This window comes from Rhamphochromis longiceps, linkage group LG17 (assembly GCF_057381845.1).
Source record: "Rhamphochromis longiceps isolate RC_006_pf linkage group LG17, R_longiceps_female_GT1.1, whole genome shotgun sequence".
NCBI classification, from domain to species: Eukaryota; Metazoa; Chordata; class Actinopteri; order Cichliformes; family Cichlidae; genus Rhamphochromis; species Rhamphochromis longiceps.
Window position 1 is genome coordinate 2,437,724 of NC_140573.1, and position 13,111 is coordinate 2,450,834.

Below are 13,111 nucleotides of genomic sequence, written 5' to 3' on the forward strand. Positions count from 1 at the left end.
AGGCTACATGTTTGCGGTCAACACATTTGTTAGATGCTGCAGATGAGCAAATATCCATTGTGACATTATCAGCTCTGCACAGCAGATTTACAGCATGTCCAACGAGCACACAGACACACACCCTCATAAAGTGTAGGTCTAACAGGACAACGGTGTTTATCTGGCTTCTGATCCTGAATCATTAACCAATAACTGATCATTAATTAGAAGCCACGCCCTCCATGTCATGCGCAAAACTGACAGCATCACAAAACTGTTCGAAATAGCATCTCTCTGTGGTCCAGTTGCTGCACTTTGTAGCCATTTAGTCTCTTTCTTGCATCTCTTTGTGGCAGAACTTTGTCTGTGGTTGTGTTCATTCATATTTACTTCCACTGCTCGTTGCATCTCTGCTGTTTTGTTCATTATTTCATCATCATTTCATCGTTGCGTTGTCTCTCTTTGTGTGTTTTGCAGCAGGTTTTTTGTGACTTTGTCTGCAATCACATTGTGTCTCTCAGTTTTCTTTTGGAGTATTTGATGTCTTTTGTGTCTCTCTGGTAATTTTGTCTTTTTCATCCCTTTGTTCCTCTTTATTGCAGCACCTCTGTCTTTCTGGGACTTCCTCAGCCTCTGAGCCCTGTGGCCTGTGTGCAGAAGGCCTGTGGACCATCCATTTCAAACATACAGCGTATATAAAACTGTGTGTTTGACTGCTTTGTTTTCATATAATTATAATAGTTCTTAACCCATAAGAAGTCTGTGGTGTTTAGAAACAGGTCTGGCTATTATTTTAACCCCTGATCAGTTGAACAGTATCAGTGTGCTTTAAATGTAAACATACTCTGTTGTCCACGTATAATCCTACTTTGTTGCTTTGTGGTTGGCAAACATGCTGTGAAACCTGATTCACAGATGGAAACTCGCCGTAGAAATGAATGTACACCTCTTGTTATTCTCATCGTTAGCTTTCCTGATGGCAAGAACACGCGTTCATCCACGAACACGAGGCAGATGACGTGCAGAACAAAGTGCTATTAAACCCTCGGCTTTCTCGTTAGCGGTTCCTTTCCTTTCCTGTTGATCCTGCGCCGTTCTTGCGCACTTTTCCGTCCAGAGTAATTGGAGAGAGTGTGCTGGCCGAGGCAAAGTGTTGCGCTGGCTGCTCCCACTGAGCCGGTGCCAGCAGCTACTGCTCTGTATCGAGTTGTATAAAGAGCTGAGATCCAGCCAAATAAACACTGAACTGTGGCTTTGCCCTTGGCATATAGTCACTGCTCTCATTATTTATCCCTGTAGCTTTCTGCTTGCCACTTGCAGCAGTTGGTTGTTCAAGGTGATGCTTCCACATGTGGGATATTCAAGGAAGGGAGTAAAAAATAAAGGGAAGCTGGGATTTAATCTTTCATCAGTCAAAGGATAACAGCCCCCTTGGATGTAGACAGACTCGTGTTCAGTGTGAGGAATAAAAGGCGTTACTGTTGTGTAATTACCACATGTGGCCACAGTCACCGCTGCTGAGCAGCTATGAGCTGAGATCACAGACTGTATAGAAAGGATGGATGGACGCTTGGAGCCAGCCTCAAGTGTCGTGGAGGCGTTCTCACACTGATAGCTGCATGAAAAATAATCCAACCCAAACGATATGTTTTTATATAGGATGACGTGTGTTCTGCACTGCATGCTGTCAAAATGATTGCTGTGTCAGAACAGCTGCAGTAAGTCTGAATGTCCTCCGTTCTTACTGGAGCATCATCTGTTTTCCAGTCATGCGGAGGAACCCCTTCATGGTGGAAGGCTGCTGTAGGAAAGGATCCCGCAATGCCCTGCAGGAGCTCTACAACCCCACACAGGTAGGACACTGTCCCACTTCCATAAGCGCCCTTGTCATCTCCTTATCACCACCTGCATCTGTTTTCACATTTGTATTCTACTCCAGGTTTTCGCCTGAAGAAGGCGGTGGAAGAAGGCCTATATTTGTCTTTGCCTGCATGTTTAGAAGGCAGATATTTTCTTTTCTAACTGTTGGTGCCCACAGGACTGATGCTCAGTCTTTACCTGAGGAAACAGCTGACTGTTTGTGAAAGCTCAGCATAATGATTGATTCTCCGTCTCTTGGTCAGGAAATGTTGCCGGCCTCAGGTGATAAGTCATCCCGATTGTATCATAAATGAGAGCAGACAATAAATCACAAGAAAGGACAGAGGTTTTTCTCAGGTCTCACAATTTACCCTTTTCAAGGACAGTGAGGAAATGACAAACTCCTACTAGAAGCTCTTTTCTGCAGCATTTTTTCATATCGCATAAACAGCGAGACTATTACAGTGCTGTCATGTCTGTCCCAGCCAGTGAAACCTTGCTTCATCTCATTTTTCACGATTTAAAACGCTTTACAGGACGACGACCATCTGACCGCACGCTGCCTGCTATAACAGTGTGATTGCCAGCATGAAATTAAAGCGTATAATGTGATGCCATTTTAATGGCTCGAGTTTTACTGGACAGTTTACAGTGAAGAGACTGACGCAGGAAAAATCAGAAGGAGATGCAGACACAGGCCTCAGCCTCGTCGGTTTATGCTTACAATTAAAGAAGCAAAGGACATAAAATAGAGAACACCTACCATGTGAATGACTTTAAGAGCGATGGCTGGGATAAAATCAAATGAATCAAACCATATCAGTGGTTTTGCACATTACTCCTGAGCATATGCTATGTTTGCTATGATTTCCTATCACCCAGAGAGCTTTTTAATTCAAGGGTAAAAAGAAGCTTTGGCAGCACTTTAAATGTAGCTGCCAACAGTGCTGCGTTCATAAGCTATACTGAACTGAAGGGGGACCAGAGAAAAGCAAATGTTTTAAAAGGATGGCACTAACAAAGTCATTGCTAACTTTAATACCATGTATAGAATATTCTTATAGGTTTTATATTTCATGGAAAAATGAGTCTAGTGAAAACTGCAACAATCTGTGCCCAGTCTGTTAATGCTCACAGAAGAAGGATTTGGCAGTGATGGCTATTATTTTGACCTGAAAAGTCTAAAATTGTCCCATAAAGTAGAAAAAATAAATAAAGTTCAGCACTCGGTCTAGTTCAGTTTGTCCCTCTCAGATGAATCTTCACTTGTGTCGGTGTGCTGCTTCAAACACACGGTTACAAAATGCTCCAGTTTGGATAAACATGCATTAAAGCGAATGCAGCATACAGATAAAGTATGACCGAAATAATGGATGCAAGATGAAAGGAAATGCTAACATACAACAATGTGTTTCATTTTAAGCAAACTCATTGAGCCAACCTGATGAGCTGAGGAGGGCTGCTGCAGAGTTCAGGCACTGCGTCCTGAAAGGTGTGGTCACCTCTTAGTTTAAAATAACAGCGTGCTGCAGTCAAAAGGTTACTATCAAATATCAGAGAGACGAGTCGTCAGTTGGTCCAAATTATTAGGTACCACTATAGGATTGGTCTATGCAGTGTTTCAGGTACAGCAGACATCCTTACACAGACGTGCATGTACACAGAACTGAGTGCAGCCAGGTTGGTGCTGGACGTCACACTCTGTCAAGCTGAACCCTGCATGTCCTGCCAGCAAGAGGAACTGACCCTCTTTTGATTGTTCCCTTTGTGTAATACCAGAGCCTCTACAGTGTAGGGCCGAACAAGATGAACAGCTTGTGTGGGGAGGCGCAGGCGCGTGTTTGGAGGCGAGGTCCCACGCCTGAAATTCAGATACTTTATCTCCAATTAGAATTCGAGTATTTTACCTTCTTGGAATGTAACTTTTTATCTGGACAGTGTATCATCAATATGTTTAGTTTTCATGAGAAAACTGGAAACTACAGCATGTAAAGCAGGCTGTAGGTGAACCAGCGAGTGTGGCTGCACAGGTATGAGTCTTCTTGACTTCAAACAGCCTGCATCAGAGAGGGGAACGTTCAAAGAAACCCTGCTTGCTGTGATAATGAAACTGTGCCTCGATGTTCACTGTGATGGATTACCAATCTCAAGCAAGTGAGCTGAAACCAATGAGTGCCTCGAAGGTAGAAAATCAATTCAACAACTTAATGTTCAAAAGATGGTTGGAAAGGATGGAAAGTGTACATGTTTTGCAGTATGCAGTATCAACTAAATCAGGCACATTTTGGAGCACTGTGGAGATGCACATTTTGTGCAGCTGTGGCTCTCGGGGCTGAGCGCAACCTGCCAGCAGTGCAGTCACTGAGGAGAGGAGCATGACAGGAGGACACTGCTGGAGGTGATGGTGATAGATTGGATAGTTTCTGCTCCTCTTCTGCTCTCTGATCAATGTCCTACCATCTATCACTTCCTGTCTGCATGCCTCTTTCTTCTGCCGCTAACCCCGACAGTGTCTTACCTCACGCTTCCTGTTGTCCTTTATTCACTGTGTTCTGCTGCGTGCTGTCTCAGGCTGTCCCTCATCCTCTCCCTCTCTCCGTTTCCATTTCACTGTCGGCCATTTATCACCCAGGACCTTTTAAAAGCATACCGTAGGAATTTAAACGGTTTGCTGGACAGCTAAGATTAGACCAGGCGCACATGGGCCTGGCGTTAGTTGATTTTCCCTGGATGATTTTTCCCACTCATGTGAAGCACCATTGATATATTTCTATGTAGAGGAGGCTTCTAGTGCAGCTAGGGTAAATTTTAGCAGGGTGCTTGGGGTCAGTGGTCAAAGAGAGATGTGTGTGTGTGTGTGTGTGTGTGTGTGTGTGTGTGTGTGTGTGTGTGTGTCGAGCGGAAAACAGAATCATAAATAGAAATAAATGTAAGACTCATATAAATATGAAAACCTCACTTTGTGCTTTTAGTGCATCTGTAATCCACTTTTACAAAACATAAACTTTGCAAGCAGCAGCCTACACGGTGGCTACACAGCGACCTCGTGCAGTCATTCACAGTAGCAGGTTTACGCAGACTGTAGGCGTGTTTCCATCCACCTGTTTTTATTTTTAACTGCTGCATGATAGAAATGATTGAAACGAAATGCAGAAAATCTAATGAAACTTCAAAATATTGGAACCAGTTTAAATACAGTGGGGCAAAAAAGTATTTAGTCAGCCACCGATTGTGCAAGTTCCCCCACCTAAAATGATGACAGAGGTCAGTAATTTGCACCAGAGGTACACTTCAACTGTGAGAGCCAGAGATTTTCCTTGTTTGAGGTGACCAAATACTTATTTTCCACCCTAATTTACGAATAAATTCTTTACAAATCCTACCATGTGGATTCATGGATTTTTTTTCCACATTCTGTCTCTCACAGTTGAAGTGTACCTCTGGTGCAAATTACTGACCTCTGTCATCATTTTAAGTGGGGGAACTTGCACAATCGGTGGCTCACTAAATACTTTTTTGCCCCACTGTAGGTGGCATCCTTGCTAGTGAACAACATCATGTCTCTATATACGGTATTAATCATGCATACAGCAACAGGGTCCATGTCCTCAGGCCGTTCTGTCAGCAGGGCCGTGCTGTCTGAGGTATGATTCATGTGACTGGCAAACACAGCCTGCACACACCAGCATCACTGCTGACAGGCCTGCAGCTTTACTGTTATTATTTGCATGTAGAGATTTACTCATATTCATATCTATAATTTCCCAGCGTCACTTTTAATACACAGCTCCAGAGTTTATTAAACAAAAGTAAATGAAAGCTTCCCTTGCAGTATTCTCATTTACCCACTCAGCTCCTCGCAGCCCTTTAATATGCTACTCTGTAATAATCTGCACTCCTCTCTCTCCGTGCCGCTCTCTTCTTTTGGATGTTTTTGCTTTCAGCTAATACATGCTCGCTGGTTTTCTTACAAAAAAGCTCACTTTAAATAAATCTGAAGTCAAGTGTTTAATTCAGGGCTTAACTTCCCTCTTATTGAGCCCTGGAGGCGCAGAAGGCGGGAGCTACAAGGTCTCGCTTAGACTTCCAAAAGCCCAATGACACCCTCGTCTTTGTGACTTGAACCTGTGTGTTTTTAGAATACATTATATTAAAGCTAAGCTCTGACTCCTCAGAGATAGTTTTATTAACCACAATTTAAATCAGATGCTGAATGTAATTAAGTAATTTAACGTGGCCACATGTGGTCAGAGTACATCTAAATACAGTAAAGAAACCTGCTAATGATCCTTCTTCCTTTTTATCCTCCAACCAGCAATGACAGGCTGGCTCACAGAGGCAGTTATAACAGATTATACCAGCTCACTCATTAATGCTGAATCAGAAATCAGACTTGATGCTCAGATCTGTGCCGTAGTAAAAGGAATGACTCAGCTAATGTAGGCTAACATCGTCTATGTGTGTTCATTGTGTTTGTGCTGAGGGATCCAAGGATACACAGATGCTTCAAGTTGTTTTGATGATCCATCTGTTTGGGCTTGAAACAATAGTTTGCCTTAATCATACTGCTGTTGTCTCCTAATCACATCCATATCCACCTCTGACATCATAAAGTCCAGATGCCAGGATTTCTTCTGAAGTGCATTTAATAAAAGTTAGAGAATTATTTTCTTGTTCTTACTACAAACTTTTCTGCTGCCAGAAAACATGCATGAGTTTGTCCAAAAGTAACAGGACAGTCTGATAAGAAAAATACAATCGTTCAGAGTTATGCAGGTTTCTTGGCTTGTTGGTGAATTCTTCTCATCAACGTTAAGTTGAAAGCCAAACAGTTCAGATATGCATGGTTGTAATAATAGTTTTTAAACGGAGTATGAAGGTGGCCACAAGATCAGCGGTTCAATCCCCAGCTCCTCCAGTTTGTATTGTGAGGCATCCTTGGGCAAGTCCTGACCCCTGACCCCTGGGTTGCCCCTAAACCATTCATCAGTGTGTGTGTGTGTGCATCACATTTTGGGGTTATATATTTTTAAAAACGCTGGTTACCTCAGTGTTGGTGTCTCACTCTTTTCTCACATTTCCTGTGCTCGGTGTGGAGTCAGCTGACATGTCAGAGTAGCTCCCACTTGAATGTCAGGATCCATGTTTATACTCACTTCACTGGTTAGTGCTGGCTGATAGGTGCATTGAAATCCTTTTTATTTGAATGGAATGACTTATTTGAAGAGATGAATATGTTGGATTGAACTATGCACAGCACTGTGTTAAAAGAAGAGCACCAAAAAACCCATGAATTCTTGCTCTTTCCTAGATTTCCTCAGCTAGCAGTGACGGCAGAATTTAAATGTCCTGAGAAAACATCTTAAATTCTGTGAGAAAGTCGAGTACAGCACAAAGAAGCCTGAGATGAAACCCATGACAGGTCCACAGCAGCATAGAGAGCGGTTAGAGCACAAGTTTCACTATCAGTTTAAACATGTACTGTCTATGGCTGTGGAGTCTAACTTAGATAATGGCAGAAAATAACTGCTCAGAGGTGTTTCCAGATGACTGCAGAGTGACAAAACAAGGCGTTTTGTAGGGAGACTTTTATTCCAGGTATCTCGTTTTCATAATGGCTGAACATTTGAACTGGAATTAAACTCCATACCTGCTAAAGATACCATTCTGTCAAAGGATACAGAGGAGTGTTTTTTACAGCTCTGTTCATTCATCCTCTTTCATTTCAGCTTTATACTGACATAGCAGAGAGACGCTTTAAAAGATGGGTCAATGACAAAACCTGAATCTGACTAAACTTTTGCCACTTACCGTTCAGACTTTATCAGGTAACGTGCTGCATTCTGGTACAACAGCCCTTTTGTAGTAACTTGAAACGGTTTCCTTTCTGTTACTGACGTAATTTGGAACGACTGAACAAATAAATTGATTTGAAAGTTAAAAGGGGGCTAAAGTCAGTGGGTTATTTGTTAAATGTAAAAGTTTGAAATAGGAGGATTTATAATACCCACATCAAGATTCTGAACGACAGAAACTCGTGAACCAAAAACGTAATTTAGGTATAAAAGCTGCATGAAAGTGAAAAAATAGCAGTTCCATACATCTCAAACCTGCTTCTTGACTCTATGACCTCCTGATAATCACACTCAAGTTGCATTTTGTGTCCACATACATTTCTGAGGAATATCACATTAAAGAGTTTCAGGCTGTGAAATGTCATTCTTTCAGTAAATAGTCAGGTCCCAGGGTAATGACTGGATGGTACACTTGACTAATAATTTGACTGGTAATGGTATTTAATCCAGGCTGGAAGCTAGCTGCTTTACTCATTCAGCAAAGTTTAGATGAGCGTTTGACAGGTTTGACAAAAATAATGAGGTCATCATCAGAAAGGTGAAAAAGAGCGACTCTAATTCGAAAATCTTTCAGACGACATAGCGCTCTATGACTCATCACACCAAAGCAGCTGACCAATCAACAAGGCTCAACGAAAGAAGCCCGCCTCCCACAACAAATGATATTTGTTGTGTCAGCCGAGCTGGACATTCAATAAACAGGGTCCACCTCTGACAAGCAAAGAAGGCTGTTGTAGACCAAACTGCACATTAGTTCATATTGAACATCATGTAGGGTTGCATGTAGGGTTGCATGTTTCAGACCAGACATCATTAGACTTTAACCATGTTGTGCAGACAGGTCGTTTTACTGCTTCATAAATAAATGTAATCAGTGAAAAGAGGAAAGTGTCTCTGTGTGTCTGTGACACTAATACCTGTGTGGCTGTTTCACCAGCTGCAGATACGCCTCTAACCCTGCAATCCACTCACTGCAATCGTGTGTGTGTGTGTGTGTGTGTGTGTGTGTGTGTGTGTGTGCGTGTGCGTGCGTGCGCGCGCGCGTGCGTGCGTGCGTGCGCGCGTGCGTGCGTGCGTGCGTGCGTGCGTGTGTGTGTGTGTGTGTGTGTGTGTGTGTGTGTGCGTGTGCGTGCGTGCGTGCGCGCGCGCGTGCGTGCGTGCGTGTGTGTGTGCGTGCGTGTGTGTGTGTGTGTGTGTGTGTGTGTGCGTGCACTCTCTGGAATTGGCACCCTGGGCCAGATTATGCAGGAACACAGCAGCTGAGACTGGCACAGACTTGAAAGAAGCGTCACACCTTTCACCCACAGCAAAAAGCCAAAGCAGCTGTCTTGAGTGTTCCTCTGCTGTAAAGCCATCAGACCGGAGCACAGTCATACGCTGTGGGTGTGGGTTCTAAGATGTGTGCGCAGGAAGCTGGATAAGTCACTCTGGGTTTAAAGACAAAGGGATTTAGAGGAGGAGGCTTTACTCTTTTTTGTCTCTGCCTATCTCTACAGGCTGCATATAAACAGGCTGAAGAAAGGCGGTGAAAAGAGAGAGACAAAGGGATTTAAAGGGGACGAGTGCTCTGTTTTGCTCTCGGAGAAGATAAACTGTGTGCATGAAAGAGGAGCTATAGTACAGAAGGCCGTAGAGAAATGGATTAGAGAAATGCATAAATAAGACTTTGTGTGTCATCGAGATCAAAAAGCAAATGTTTCGTGATCTTGAAATTACAAGCTTGTTTACTTAAAACTATAAAATAATTATATTGTGTGGTTACACGAAGTTCAAACCAAGCTCGATTCCAGCAGACGTCCTTCCAGAAGGCCTTTGGCTCACTACTTTGAATTTTTAGAAAAACTAATCTTGAATTGTTTTTTGTGATTCCACCTTGGTCTTCTTTCGTATGTAACTGTGTATTAAAGTAGGTTATAGTGCTCATTAACATTACCTGCTCCACACTAAGCTTTCATAGTGCAGTGGAGTCCCCGAAACTGTGAGACGCACCTACTGCAGGCAGAAGAAAGCACAGCAATGTTTTTCCTGCTGTCTCAGGTCTCTGTATGCGATGGATTCTCAGAGGAGAATATTTTACAGCAAAAAGTGATTCAGCTGACAGATATTTCGATCTATGCCAAAAATTAAAATACTGCAAAATTAGAGATGCGACACCTGAACTCAGGTCATAATGGAAAGTCTGATTCATCCCAAATTGGGTGTGACGGTGTTGGTTGCTGTTGGTTGCTTTCCAGAGACAAACACTTATGTTCTTGAATCTTGAAGTCCTGCAAGATGATGAGTTTGTATTAGTTAGTCTACATAAAAGTAGCTGACAGTGGAGTTTCTGGCTGCAGCAGTAGCTACTGTGTTAAGTCTCGGTTGTAAATGGACAGTTTTCCCATATTTTACCTGGTCTGTGGTGCTATTTATCCTTAAAGAGTGTTTTGGTGTGAGTTGTCCAGTTTGGGAGATAAATATGTCTGAGTTCTGTGAAATCAAAAAAAGATATTACAAGCTCAGCAGTAAAATCTCAACCAAGCAAATGAAGCAAAAAATCCACTTTGACCTGAGCAGTGTCATGTCAGTAATACACTCAGGGTCCACTCTGATTAGTTACACCTCGTTAGTGTGGGGTTAGAATTGCCCTTATTCTTCATGGGATAGATTCAGTTCATTCAATCAGCTCGGCCCTCTTCTCTGGCATCAACAAGACATTTTACCCATCGAGTTGCTGCTCACTGGACATTTTCTCTTTTTCGAAGCACTCTCTGTAAATGCTAATGATGGCTGCGTGGGAAATTCCCAGCAGTTTAGCAGTTTCTGAATTACTCATATTAGTATGTCTGGTACCAACAGCAACACAACGTTAAAAATCACTTAAACCATTTGCTTGGTGCTCAGTCTGAACTTCATCAAGTCAACTCGACCCTTTCTGCAAGCCTAAATGCACCGAGGCTGCTTTCATGTGATTGGCTGATAACATATTTGCATTACCAAGTGTAACAGAGTAGAGAAAACTTTTTTTTTTTATTTCCTTTCTCTCTTCCTTTTATGTATATTTTTGCATTTGCAGTCGTTTTCTTTGAAAAATATTTATTTTGAAAAAAGGAAGTGTGACCTTCTCTGTTTCACGGTTAGCGATCAGTGCAGCGACTGTAGAAAAGGACGACCTACCAGCTCCCCAAAATGAAGCCAAAATGTCTCTATCGCCCCCTGGTGTCTGGCTGCAGTATAGGTCATAAACCCCGCCTCCCTGTTAGCGGAGGGGACTGGAGCCAGACCAGTGACTGTAAAAAATTTACTTTTCTGCAGTCATCCGATAGGCGATAATACTGTCATTTGTGTAGAAACTATGTTAGTCCAGCCATCATGTATTAAGTATTGAGAGTATTTGCACTTTGAAAAGTAAATGAGACAGGCTGCAGACGTCCATGTTGAACTATCGGTCGTCTTGTTGATGTGAGCAGGAGCTAGAGGGGGGCGTGTGGTTGTGTCCCCTGCCACGTTCACGCTGATACCTCATCTTGGCTAGGTTTTTTTTTTTTTTTTTTTGCCTGTCCCGTTTGGCTCTTTTGCCATCAGAATTGTTGTCTAAAGGCAAAGAAAGATGCCCAACGGATTTACTTTACCAAACTGACCATCCCAGCCTTGCCGTAATGGTCCATTTGATTCACCTTTTATTGTTTATTTTATTTTCACTTACTGAATACGGGACAGACTTGACTGGGGGAAAGAAGGGGAGAAAGAAAGAGGGAAAGAGAAACAGCTGAGAAGAGGGACGGGGGAGAAGGGCAAAAGACAAAAACCAACAGAACGGGCAGAGAAAAAAAGAAAAAGCATATATCGATCACCTGGATCACCTGCTGAGAAAGAAAAAAGAAAACAAGCAGAAGAGAACAAGAGTAATAGAATAAACAACATCACAATGATATATGGGAATATGACAGTAAATACTAAATATTAAACATTATTGTGCAGCACATAAGATCAACAGAACACAGTGTGCTTTGAGGTAGGAGCCAAAAAGGGTGTAGTTTGTGGGTGTGATCACCCGTGTGTACACCTGTGAGCATGGACGCGCTTGTTTTTAAAAGGTTCCTTCACGTAATGATCTGCTAGAGGGTGTGGGGGGGCCACAGCCCCGTCCTCCAGGGCATGAAGCAGGTATGGAGGAGATCAAAACTCCAGACATCCAGAGGCCCCCAGAACACAAGAGACCAAGGAAGACCAACAGAGGGGCAGCTGCGCCACTGTCCTAGGTTTTTTTTGTTGGCGTTGGTGTAAAGCAAATGGAACAGATTCCTGGATTCTCTCCGGATGGAGATGGCGAGCCTATGCCCAGACTGAACTGAACTCTTGTTTAAGAAACTCATTCTTCTCTCCTGAGAAGCACCAAAGTGGTAACAACTCAGACCACCAAACCAAACCACTGAATCAAAAAAGCCAAACACCATTGCAAAAAGAAGGTAGAAGAACACTTCTCCAACTCCAACCCCCGACACATGTGGCAAGGACTCCAGACCATCACAGACTACAGGACCACCAAACCCTCCCCCGCATACTCTGATGTCTCCTTCCTCAATGAGCTCAACAACTTTTATGCTCGTTTTGAGCGAGGGAACCCCACAACCACAACCAAAGCAGACATGTAGGTAGGAGCGGTGCTGAGCAGGATCAATGTCCACAAGGCTGCAGGCCCTGATGGCATCCCCGGGCGTGTTCTCAGAGCGTGTTCTGGGGAGCTTGCAGGAGTGCTCACAGACATATTCAATCTGTCCTTGGCCCACGCTGTGGTACCGGCCTGCTTCAAATCCACCTCCATCGTCCCGATACCCAAAAACTCCAACCCATCTTGCCTCAATGACTACCGCCCAGTAGCACTCACCCCCATCATCACTAAGTGCTTAGAGCGACTGGTCCTAGCACTCTTCAAATCCTGTCTCCCCCCCCACCCTGGACCCCCACCAATTCGCATACCGCCAGAACAGGAGCACAGAGGATGCAGTCTCCATCGCACTGCACTCTGTCCTCTCACACCTGGACAACAACAACACCTACGCCAGAATGCTGTTTATAGACTTCAGTTCAGCGTTCAATACAATCCACCCCTCACAACTCATCAGGACACTGACAGACCTGGGCATCAGTTCCCTCATCTGCAAATGGTTACTGGACTTCCTGACCAACCGCCCCCAACATGTCCGGCTGGATAACCGCTGCTCATCTACCATCACGATGAACACCGGTGTACCACAAGGCTGTGTGATGAGCCCTTTCCTCTACTCCCTCTTCACCCACGACTGCAGACCTGCTGATGGTTCCAACACCATCATTAAGTTTGCAGATGACACCACGGTGATTGGCCTCATCAGTGACAACGATGGATCTCATCTGGATGACCAATTGCTCCAAGCTGGTCAAGAAGGCTCACCAAG

The 13,111-nt window shown here is 43.6% G+C and overlaps 1 protein-coding gene across 2 annotated transcripts in view; it reads left to right on the forward strand.

Moving 5' to 3' along the window:
• chst11 (carbohydrate (chondroitin 4) sulfotransferase 11) overlaps positions 1–13,111 on the forward strand; it is a 101,759-nt gene that overhangs the window by 71,538 nt on the left and 17,110 nt on the right. For both annotated transcript variants that reach the window (XM_085386172.1, XM_085386173.1), the window contains exon 2: positions 1,747–1,832. In XM_085386172.1, the coding sequence (XP_085242298.1) occupies positions 1,747–1,832 (86 nt within the window). The remainder of the gene's footprint in view (positions 1–1,746; positions 1,833–13,111) is intronic.